The following is an 11,917-nucleotide window of genomic DNA, read 5'->3' on the forward strand; positions in this document are numbered from 1 at the left end:
CGGTTGCTGAGCCTGGAGCAAAGGAGGCTCAGGGGAGACCTTCTGGCTCTGCACAGCTCCTGACAGGAGGCCTCAAGTCGCTTCAGAGGAGGTTTAGGTTCAACATTAGGAAAAATTTCCTCACTGAAAGGGTTGCCCAGGGCAGTGGTGGAGTCCCCACCCCTGGAGGGGTTTCCAAGTCATGTAGATATGGTGCTGAGGGACACGGTTTTAGTGGTGGACTTGGTAGAGTGAGGTCAATGGTTGGATTCCAGGACCTTAAAAGACTTTTCCAACCTAAATAATTCTATAAGAATTTGGCAGAGAAACTCTGTGGTACTGGGAAGGTCTGTAGCTAGGGAAGACCTTCACTTCTTCTTCTGGAAGACTTTAGCTGCACCAATGTCTAAACCCCAACGAGTGGATGTGGTTTGAAGAACAGGTTGTAACATCCATGGAGCAAGAACATAAATATCTCTCTTGGAAATCACATAAAACCTTTTCAGAACATCACCAGAACATTGTTCTCCACGGGAAGAGTCCTCCCTTGGCTTTTCAACCACAAACTCTCACAGCCAGGAACTGGGAGCTCCAGTGGCAACTTCTCTGGCAGTCGAACAAACACCTTGATAAATGTCAACATATTTATGGTGGCTGTTGACCTAAAAGATTGTATTTTTATCAAAAGCAGCTGATAGTCCCTTCAAAACATGCCAAGCTGACCCTGGACCAGCCTCAACAGGGCTCACAAATCCCAAATTTACGTAAGAAAGAAAAGTTCTCCTAGGCCAAACAACAGACCCTACGAAAGTATGGGCTGAAGAGCTGCTGAGGCTTTGTGAACCAACCAAACCTTGTCTTACCTCCTCTGGAGGTCAGACCGTGTGCTCACACAGCCCTTGGGCTACCTGAAGGAGGAGACTGAGGCTCAAGTGCCAGGTGAGGATGAATCAAGTGGTTGCACAAACCCAACGAGCACCTCCAGGTGGTTTTCAAGCTGCCCTGCAACAGCCACAGCCTCGTTGGGTGTGAAACACCTCCTGTGGTGGCTTTTATCAGGAGGAGATCAGGAGCTGCTTCAGCTGGTGATGGTGCACGTGACTGATTTGACTGTCAGGGTGTGGAATCACACCACCTCTTACTGGCCAATGTCAACAGCAGACTTCCACTGCTCAGGTCCACCTTGGGAAAGAGCCACCTCAGGAGCCTGGGGCCAGGAGAAGGGGTGGGATGGAGGAGGAGAGCAGGGCCATTCATTTGAAAGGGAGAGTTTGAGTCATTGTTTTCAGCATCCCAGGTTCTGACATCCATCTTATGGAGCACGTGACCATCAACGTTGCACCATCACCCTGAACCTGAGGATCTCCTGACACACAAAACCATCTTCCTTCTGCTCTCAGCCCTTCAGAAGCAGGCTGAGGTACCAGAGGAAGCTCACCCCACCTACACCAACTTCATGGAGAAGCCCATTCCACCAGCAGCACGTGTAGCTTGGCTGCCTCCAGAAGTTGTCCCCCCCTTTAGCTGCACCAATGTCTAAACAACAGGTACTGTGGACAAGGGGAGAACGTGGAAGTGAAGGAAGAAACAAAGAGAAGATCCCTACATGGCAAGAGCCCCAAGGTGCTTCTCCTCCACCACACGTGCACTGGTGGGAGTCACTGACACTCCCCCCTTCCACCCCAGGAGAGTCCTGGTGAGATCTTTCCCACCTCATGCCAGTGATTTAGAGAGGAATGACACAACTGGCAGCAACATACCACAAATTCTTGGGGAGTTTCTTGGCTCTCAAGTGACTCTGAGGGCTTTCTATTTTTAGGCCTGCAGTTGCCTGTTCCTGTGGCACTCAATCACCCTGCTCCCCACCCCAGGAGTGGGCAGAGCAAGAAAAAAGACAGCCACTCTTGGCCAAAGACAGTGACCAACCCTCCAGCATGGGAAACAGAAAGACTTGAGCAAGGTGTAGATCTCCTTTGATGTCCAAAAGTCCTAAATCCACCACTGAGGTATCTGGAAGCCATCAAGAGAACGTCAGCGCTGAGCAACCTGAAGTTCTTGAGAACCTGACTCCTGAGAGCATGGTCAAGATGTTCCTAGAGGAACTCAGCACAGAGCACCAGGACCTCAGTCTATTCCATACTCCCTCACCATCCCCTGAATCTTAAATACTTCTCTGGAGACTTTCAAAACCCACCTGGCTGTGACCCTGGGCACCCTGCTGGAGCAGGGGGTTGGAGGAGATGATCTCCAGAGGTCCCTTTAACCCCCACCACGCTGGGATTGTGTGATTTGAAGACCAACACTCACTACTTCTGGAGCAGGAGTCCTAAATGCTGAGTTCTGCTCTCTGTCCACCACAACCTTCCATGTTTTTCTCCAAATTAAGTCAAGATTTTTACCACTTTACCCACCATAGATTTGCTGAATCTCTCAGTTTTATTATTACTCTTAAAATACTCATCAGAAGTTGGGTTTTCTTTTAGAAGAGCTTAACTTCAGTTTTTACCATTTTACCCACTGTAGATTTGCTGAGTCTCTGTTTTATTATTACTCTTAAAATACTCATCAGAAGTTGGGTTTTCTTTTAGAAGAGCTTAACTTCAGTTTTGTGTGAGAAAATTTAGTCTGGTGAGGGGAAAAAAACCTCCTGAAAATGAGTTCATGGCCAATTTGAGCTCCAGTAAATCCAACTTCTCAATGCTTCTGCCACCTCTGAAGTTCTCCTTCCTCTGTCTAACTTCCATCATCTTCTGCTTCACCCTCTGAAATTTTGCAACCCCCTTTTCAAGACCTGAAAAATCTTTATTTATAAATAACCAGAGCAGAAGAGAAAAACATTGGGAGTGGCAAATACCCTCCCAAGCAAACACAAAGCCCAAGGATTCCATCACGTGTATCTTGGACCAGAACAAAATGTTCACCACGAGGGATTAAGACAAGGGTCAAGAGGCACAAAGTGGAACCCAGGAGGTTCTGTCTCAACAGGAGGAGAAACTTCTTTGGGGTGAGGGTGGCCGAGCCTGGAGCAGCTGCCCAGAGAGGCTGGGGAGTCTCCTGCCCTGGAGAGAAACCCAAACCTGGAGAGATCCCAAACCCACCTGGCTGTGACCCTGGGTGAGTTGGATGAGATGATCTCCAGAGGTCTCTTCCAACCCCACCCTGCTGGATTCTGGGGTTCTGCTCTGCCTGCTGTTGGTGCCCAGGTGAGGTGGCACCACCTCTCCAGGGACAGGCACTGAGCTGCTGTGCAACAAAGAGCTCAGAGCTGTGGTTTCACAACTGCTCAGGAGTTTGGGCAACTCCTGAGCTCTCCAAAAGCAGCCTCAGCCCCTGTTCCTGGCTCCCTCCTCATTTCCAGCCAGCTTTTGATGTCCATGGACCAACGTTGGCAAAGGTGTCCCTAGCACGAGCTCCTCCTGGGCACTTCAGGACCTTCAAGATGTTCTTTCTTTGTAGAAAGCTCCACAAAATCCCACCTGAATGACTAGAGCTCCACTGGCAGCATGAGAGAACTTCGTAGACAGTGGGGTTGAGGCACCCTCAACTCATTTGAAGAGGACACCCAGGTGAGTGGTGCAGTTGGCATCCAGAGGGACCTGGACAGGCTGGAGGAGTGGGACTGTGTGAACCTCAGGAGGTTCAACAAGGCCAAGGGCAATGTCCTGCCCTTGGGATCAACCCAGGCTGGGAGTGAAGAGCTGGAGAGCAGCCCTGTGGAGGGCTTGGGGGTGCTGGGGGGCAAGACCCTTGCCCAGGTTGCCCAGAGAGGTGGTCACTGCCCCATCCCTGGCACCATCCCAGGGGAGGTTGGATGGAGCTCTGAGCAACCTGCTCTAGCTGCAGATGTCCCTGCTCCCTGCAGGGGGGTTGGACTGGGTGACCTTGAAAGGTCCCTTCCCACCCAAACCTGTCTGTGAGTGGCCCTGCAGAAAGGAATGCAACAGTAAGTCCATCCCTACAAGGTCCCTCTCACTCATATCCTTAGGGTTAAATTTTAACTCCTTTTATCCAGAAAAAGAAATCCCATCATCTGTTCTCCACCTCCTGCCAGATACAGCCCTTCAGTCTTCACTGTTGAAGAAGTCCCCTCAAATCTCAGTTAGAACCTACACTGCTGAAAGAAGTCCCCTCAAATCTCAGTTAGAACCTCCTCAGAAGCTTCCTAACCCACTTTCAACCCAGCAGCACCAAACACTTTGGGGTGTAAGGCAGCCAAGACACGTTGGCATGGTGGCACCTGCCTGCTGGACACCAAAAGGACAAGTGAGGCCTGAAATCTTCCATGCTGAAGTCTCAAAGTCAAGCTTGCCTTGGCTTAGGAGGAAAGCTGGGCTACCAAAGGGAGGAGAAAGGCCTGGAGAACAGTGTGAGATCTCCAAGGTGTTTAAAAGGCCCCACCCAGTGGTGGAAAGCTACAGCTACACCCATGAGGAGATACTGCACAGCAACCATCCCTCCAAAATCATCTCCTTCTCCACCTTCTGCTCCTGGCAGGACGCTGCTGAAGTCCCCTATGGCTGATGGCTCTCAGATGATGATGATGATGCTGATGTCTTCACTTCCCTAAGGGTACAAGCAGAGTTCTGCTGTGCTTTCACCTGTAGAACATGCTCTGGAAGGACCTACAGGGATCAGGTGTGATCAGAAATTGTACCCACATGATCTAGCTCATTATCAATATATTATTGATTATCAATATGTATGGATAATGGTAACTGGGTTAATGGTAGGACTGGATGATCAGAGGGTCACAGAATCCTTTGGGTTGGGAGGGACCTTTGAAGGCCATCTAGTCCAAAATGGAAGGCCACCAGAAGTCCCTCCAGCTGGAGCCTTCTCCTCTGCAGGGTACCCAAGCCCTCATTAAAGCCACTGCATCCATCAAACCCCCAGGAGCTGTGCCCACCACCCTTCAGCTGGTGCCCACCACCCTTGCCTTGACCTGAATTTCTTGCTAGGCCAGGCAGTCAGGTTTTGAAGAACCTCCCATCTTTCACAATCCTTACAGCTCATGCCAGAGGAGTGGCAAGAAGTTGCAGGTAAGCACTATTTGGACAGTGGAGAGGATGAGGAAGACTGAAGGCTGAGGACTTTGCTACTGCACAGTGTAGGCTCTGGAGAAGCCAGTGCTGGGTCTGAGATGGGACCTGTCCAACCAGCTGGGAGTATCTAATGAAGGCAAGGACATCAGAGCAAGCTGCAAGAGGCTCCTGCAGAACAGGGAGCCTAGAGGACTGCAGGGAGGAGAGTCACCAGAGATCTCACAGAATCCCATCATGGAAGGGGTTGGGAGGGACCTCTGGACATCATCTCCTCCAAGCCCCCTGCTCCAGCAGGTCACCCAGGGTCACAGCCAGGGGGGTTTGGGATCTCTCCAGAGCAGGAGCCTCCACAGCCTCTCTGGGAAGTCTGTTCCAGTGTTCCACCACCCTCAAAATCAAGTTGTTTTTCTTTATGTTTATTTAAATTAAATAAAGCCTCTCCAATATTTAGGTGTTATTTAAATACTGAAGATACCAGGATAAACTTACTAGCAACCAGATTTAATAAAAGCAAAACACAAATCCTACAGCTGAAATATGTAGTGATTAAGTTAAAATGTTTCTGATATTTACAAGATGAAATCTATGAAACATTTAAAGGTGTCATTACTGTTCTAATTTATTCCTTGTATTGTGTAAATTCTGCTTCGTTCTGGAAGATGATCTTGAACTGGGAAGCCCAGAACTGGACCCAATACCCCAGAGGTGGCCCCTAAAGGGCAGAGTAGAGGAGCAGAACCTCCTTCCACCTTCTGGCCACACTCTTCTCAAAGCACCTCAGGATGCCACTGTCCTTGTTGGCCACGAGGGCCCACTGCTGGCTCACAGGCAACCTTCTTGTCCACCAGCACTCCCAGGTCCATCTCCTTCCATCTGAATGCCACATGCACAACACCAGATGTCTCAGGACCTGCCCTCCACTGCCTGTGAGGGGCAGGACATCCTGCTCAGCTGGGCACTCCCCAAAGGAGCCAAGAACATCCCCACGTGAAGCAACCCAAGAGATATGGGTGGTGGTGGCATCAGGGGAGGGTAAGAAATGAGTTGCTGTGTGCCTGCAAGAGACACGGTTAGATGCAACCACCCCCCTCCTTGGGAGGCTGGTGGAGTCTGTAGAGTTCTCCAGAAGCTATCTAGTGAACACCAGTTACTCCTTGGCCAGGAACAAGTCTCTCCACACCCACTGATCACCAAAAGCAGCAATCCCCAGAGATTGTCTTGGAGAAGAAAGAACACCAAGCCCTTTTTTTTTCAGGTTTTCCCCGTATTTATTGTTCTTTTGGGAGGCACGTTGGCAATTTCAGCTTTTCCCCATCCTCTTTTCCCTTGCCAAACAGCAGGGTACAGGTTAGAGCCATCCATCTACAATCAGCACATGTTTCAGAAGGTTCTACCCATTCCATGTCCACATTTCCTCATGATATAAAAGGCACGTGCTGCCAGGCAGCAAACAAGAAGAGTTTAAGCAACGTGTGCTCAAAAAAAGCTGCTCTGACAGCCACTTGGAAGGCAGGTTTGGTGGCAGTTTGACAGGCAATCCCCTCAGGGAACGAAAAGAATTTGGCCTACAGAAAAGACATCATCTGTGATTGAAAACAAAAAAGGCTTCTAAAAAGATCCTTCACCAGTGTGAAATCCTGCGGGCGTTTATAGCGAGATATCAACGCACCGTTTCCTTCAGCACTCAAGACTTCTCAGCTACCCCTTTACCTTGCAGGGATGGGAGGTGGTGACACTGGTGCTGCTCAGGGGGGAGAGGGGGTGGTGGATGGTCTGGGCCAAGCTGCAAGGCTCCAGGAAGGTCCCTCTCAGGCTGTGTTCTCCAGGAGGAGGGCGATGCCCTGCCCGCCGCCGATGCACGCCGAGCCCACGGCGTATTTCCCACCACGGCGCCTGCAGGAGGGGGGAGGAGCAGAGGATCAATGAATCAATTCCCCTTGATCCACATTTTTCCATATAGGCACAGCAGTTTGTCCTGAAATTAGGAAAAGAAATCAGCTCTCAACGAGGTACTGCTAAAGGTGAGGTTTTAGGAGGTGTATTTGATTCATCTCGAAGCCTCGACGGATGTTGGGGAGGAAAACAAGTTGTAGGAAAAAAAATACCCCCAGAGTTGAAGGTCTGAGGCTTTGACAAGGTGAAAAAGATGTTCTGCTGTCCTCAGGAATACAAACCAGCAAGGAAGGACTTGTGGTTTCAACACGTAGTGAAACTGGCCTAAGTGAAATGGAATTTTATTGCCCAAGGAGTTTATAAAGGGAATTTTTCTACAGGGATACTTCAAGAAGGTTCTGGGGGGATCTTCTGGTGGCCTGCCAGGGCTTCAAGGGGGGCTTGAAAAAAGCTGGGGAGGGACTTTTGAGCAGGGGCTGTTGGGACAGGACAAGGGGGATGGTTTGGAACTAAAAGAGGGAGATTTAGGCTACAGAGAAGGAGGAAATGTTTGACCCTGAGGGTGGTGAGCCCCTGGCCCAGGCTGCCCAGAGAGGTGGTCGCTGCCCCATCCCTGGAACCATCCCAGGGGAGGTTGGATGGAGCTCTGAGCACCCTGCTCTAGCTGCAGATGTCCCTGCTCCCTGCAGGGGGGTTGGATGAGATGACCCTGAATGGTCCCTTCCAACCCAAACCTTTCTAGGATTCTATGATAAGAAACAGTTTATTGCAAGGTGCAAATTCCTGGAGGTTTTACACTAACACAGTGCTGCAGGTACAAGCAAAAAGAGACAGGGATAAACCCCCAACAGGGATAAACCCCCCCAAAATTCAGATTAAAACCGTGCTAAGCACAGCAAGCGAGCCCCAAAAATGTCAAAAAATCCTGAAAATGGAAGAAATGAATGAAAATGGAAGAAGAGACTCTGCTCAAAGGGCATCTCCATGCAGGAAAACTTCCTGCCAACTCCCACGGGCTCGGGTTGGGTCTAGAGGAAGGAAGAAGTTCTGCCACGGCCACTCAGTGGGTTTGGAGGTGACCTGCAGGCCCTGGGCTACAACCCAAAGGGACCAAATTCACACTCAAAGTGGAAGACTTCAGTGAGGAGAGTTTGAAGCTGTTGCCCACCAGCTCTGTACCTTAACTCGTGCACCAGATGAGCTGTGATCCTGGAGCCTGAGGCCCCCAGGGGGTGACCGATGGCGATGGCGCCGCCGTTGACGTTGGTCTTCTCAGGGTCCAGGCCCAAAGCTTTCTCCACAGCTAAATACTGAGGGGCAAAGGCCTCGTTCACCTAAAAGAGCAGAAGGAAAACACAACTGCTTAGCTGGAACCTCCTGGGTTCCAGTTGGTGCCCCTTGCCCCTTGTCCTGTCGCTGGGCACCACTGACCAGAGTCTGGCCCCAACCTCTTGACCCTCCATGGGTCCTTCATCTCTTGCTCAGCATGGATCAGATCCCTTCTGAGGCTTCTCCAGCTGACCAGCCCCCCAGGGTCTCAGCTTTTCCTCAGCACAGAGATGCTCCAGCCCCTCAGCAGCTTTGGAGCCTCCACTGGACCCTCTCCAGTAGCTCCTTGTCTCTCTTGAGTTGGACAGCCCAGAACTGGACCCAATATACTTCAGGGGTGGCTTCCTGAGGGCAGAGTAGAGGGGGAGGAGAACCTCCCTCCACTTGCTGGCCACACTCTTCTGAAGGCACCCCAGGACACTTTGTTGCCCATTCCTGGCTCACAGTGAACCTGCTGTCCCCCAGCACTCCCAGGTCCTTCCCCACAGAGCTGCTCTCCAGCAGGTCCCCCCTCCCCTGTCCTGCTGCAGGGGGTTGTTCCTCCCCAGGGGCAGGACCCTCCACTTGCCCTGGTTGAACTCCATGAGGTTCTTCACCACCCAACCCTCCAGCCCTTCCAGGTCTCACTGGATGGCAGCAGAGTGGAACTTTTCTGCTAACAAGGATCAGGAGTAACCTGGCTGCTCAGGTTCAAGCTTCTTACCTCTACCAAATCCATGTCCTTCAGGGTCAAACCTGCTTTCTTCAGAACCTCAGTAATTGCAGGGACTGGGCCTATTTTGGAAAGGGTGCACACAGTTAGATGAAAAATAAACCATCAGATTTCTCTGATCAATCAGATCCTCCCCCATGATCTACCTGAATATCTTCTAGTTAAAATAAAACCTTCCCTTGGACCCAGGTCCCAGCCAGCTGAAGTCAGTAAAGCTTTATTATTTTTTTGGGGGAGAATATTCCAGGGTTTGGCAAGAAATTCTTGGGAAGAAAGCTGAAATCTAGGACCTAGTCTAATCTAGTAGTGGAGATAAATCTCAAAGCAGAGCTCCCTAAAGCAAAGAGACTCTCCAAGAGGATTTGAAAGGGTTAATTAGATATGTGCTTGTGGGACCAGGATCCTGAGAGATGAGATGGTAGCTGATCCTTTGGACAAAAAAAAACCCTCCAATCCTAAAGCATTTAACAGTCCTAAATTCTATCTTATCCAAAAAAAAACAACGTGGACAACTCACAGCTGAAAGAATAAACCCCTAAAAACAAGTCCATGGGCAAAGAGAGTGAAAAAAGGAAAAGAAAGGGCCTGGTTTCAAGCTCAGTGGATTGTCAGAAAGCCTCAGGCAGCTTAACACCAGCCTCTAAAGGCAGCTCATTCCAGAGTGATATTAGTATGCCTGTTATGCCCCAGAGGAATGGGAGGATCTCCTGTGGATGTGACAAAGAGCATTAACAAGGGCCAAGGAGCCTTTTTTTTTTGTCCTCTCCCCTAAAGAATTCTCTCCCTAGACGTGTGTGTGAGGCAGCAATGTGTGAAGGGGCCACTGCTCAGGCTCAGTTTCAGCTCTTTGCTGGCTCTCATTTGGGCTTTTCTGAGCTGCTGGGGTGTGTTGAGGAGTGAGGAGACTTCCCTGCTTCTCCCTGGAGGATTTCTGGAGGTTTTAAACAAGCTAAAAAGAGTTGCCTGCCTTAAAATGAGCTCGTTTAGAAAGGGCAAGGACAGCAGAAAGCCTCTCAGGGAAACCCTCCCTCTCCATTTGCTTTGAAGCTGGTGTCAGAGCCTCTGAGCAAGGCACCAAACTTGACAATGCTTCATTTGCATTTCTGCTGAGGAGTGGAACCCAGCCCACAATGATTCCCCTGAACAAACTGCCTGAAAGGGATTCTGGGATGCCAACACTGGCCATGGGAAGGGAAAAAAAACCCTTGTCTACTGGAAACAGAGAGGAAATCAAGAGGTTGGTGTGTTAAAGTGGACAGATGTGTCTCCTGGAATTGAACCTCAGCTGGAGAGCTGCAGCCACAGCCCTGCAGCAAGAGGGGAGGGTGACAGCTCCTGGCTACAGACTGAACAATCCTGACAGGAAACTGGGTTTACAAACAAGGAGAGAGGGTCTGTGCTCCTGATTTACTAACAGAGGCAAAAAGTGAGGGGCCAAAGGATGCCTGGAGGAGCTTTCAGTGAGAAGCTTCAGCATTCAGTGCTCCTGCTGCAGGGGAGGCCCCAGTCACAGCCCTTCAGGCACACTGAGGAGCAGCAAGTCAATCCCTCTGCCCAGCAGGGATGGAATGAGGTTTAAAAGGCCATCTTGTGTGGCAAATGAGATGTACTGGAGCTTACCAATGCCCATGATGGAAGGGTCACATCCAGCTGAGTGATAGGCCACGACCCTGGCCAGAGGAGTGAGGTTGTGCTTCTTGAGGGCTGACTCACTGGCAATGATGACAGCACCAGCCCCATCACACACCCCCTGGCAGGGAGAGAGGGAAGCCTTTAGCAGAGAAAACACCCACCAACCAACCCCCCCAACCCTGAGGGGTCACACTAAACAGGTTGGGGGAACCCCCAGTCTCAGCCCAGGGTGGGGGTGAAGGGCTGGAGAGATGTCCCATCTCTGGAACCATCCCAGGGGTGGTTGGATGGGGCTCTGAGCAACCTGCTCTAGCTGCAGATGTCCCTGCTCCTACATTTGTGACCTTTAGAGGTCCCTCCCCACCCTCATCACTTGATGATCTTCAATAAAACTCCAAGTTCAAGACACTGTTATTAACATTGGATTGATTCCAAACAATCTTCCACTCTTCTGTGGACTGGGAAAGGAAAAGTTAAACACAGATGTTTCATTCATTTCAGTCTTTTTGGGAAGGAAAAGACATTTTTGCTCCTTAAAGCCTCCCTTGCACTAGAGACATCATCCTGTAGGCTGGATAATTGGTGTCCTATTAATTATAAAAGAGACTTTACAGACACTTGGCAACTTTATCTGTAAAGATACTAAATGACTAAGTAGCTACTTACCACAGCTAGGATCTAATTTAGGCAGGAATTCAGATTCCATGATCCCTTCTGGCCCAAAGAACATTAATCAACTCATTAAAATAATGACTTTAAGAAGAGTCCAGGCTGCTAAACCTCCTCTGGGCAAGAGGAAAAGGCAGTTTGGCCCACAGAGGATACTGAGGATCCAACAAGGAGCAGCAGTGTGGCCACCAAGAGAAGCCAAGGGTGGCTCAGGGAGCTAGAAACACCCCCCAAAATAAACCAGGAGGACCTCAGAGGTGCCACTTCCCCCACCCAAGCACCCTGACGTACTCACTGAAGCATTCCCAGCAGTGACTGTCCCATCCTTCTTGAAGATAGTGGGGAGTTTTGCCAGTTGTTCCAGAGTGGTCTGAGGTTTGGGGTGCTCATCCTTTTGCAGGTTTTCTTTCCCCTTCTTTGTTTTCACCTCAATTGGGGCCATCTCAGCATGAAAATACCCGGCGTCGTGAGCTGGGAGCACAGCAAGGGGAACATAAAGGGCTCTGAGGGAAACAGCAAGAGGATTGCACAGCACAACCCACAATCCTGTCTCCACGTGGACATCATTCTGCCCTGTTTTAACCCAGAGTTCAGAGAACAGCTTTATTTTGCTTCAACTGGCTGGTTGGTGGTTTATTCCTTCTTTCTTTCTTTCTTTCTT

The 11,917-nt window shown here is 50.1% G+C and overlaps 1 protein-coding gene across 1 annotated transcript; it reads right to left on the reverse strand.

The window, feature by feature from the left end:
• Positions 1-6,829: 6,829 nt before the first annotated feature.
• ACAA2 (acetyl-CoA acyltransferase 2) lies at positions 6,830-11,727 on the reverse strand (the record flags this gene model as incomplete). The annotated part of the gene is made up of 5 exons (XM_008945049.1): positions 6,830-6,914; positions 8,094-8,248; positions 8,947-9,017; positions 10,576-10,705; positions 11,552-11,727. Coding segments are annotated over 5 exons (617 nt in total), but the record flags the coding sequence as incomplete, so codon positions are not given.
• Between the last annotated feature and the right edge of the window lie 190 nt (positions 11,728-11,917).

This window comes from Merops nubicus, unplaced genomic scaffold (genome assembly GCF_000691845.1).
Source record: "Merops nubicus isolate BGI_N331 unplaced genomic scaffold, ASM69184v1 scaffold258, whole genome shotgun sequence".
Lineage (NCBI taxonomy): Eukaryota > Metazoa > Chordata > Aves > Coraciiformes > Meropidae > Merops > Merops nubicus.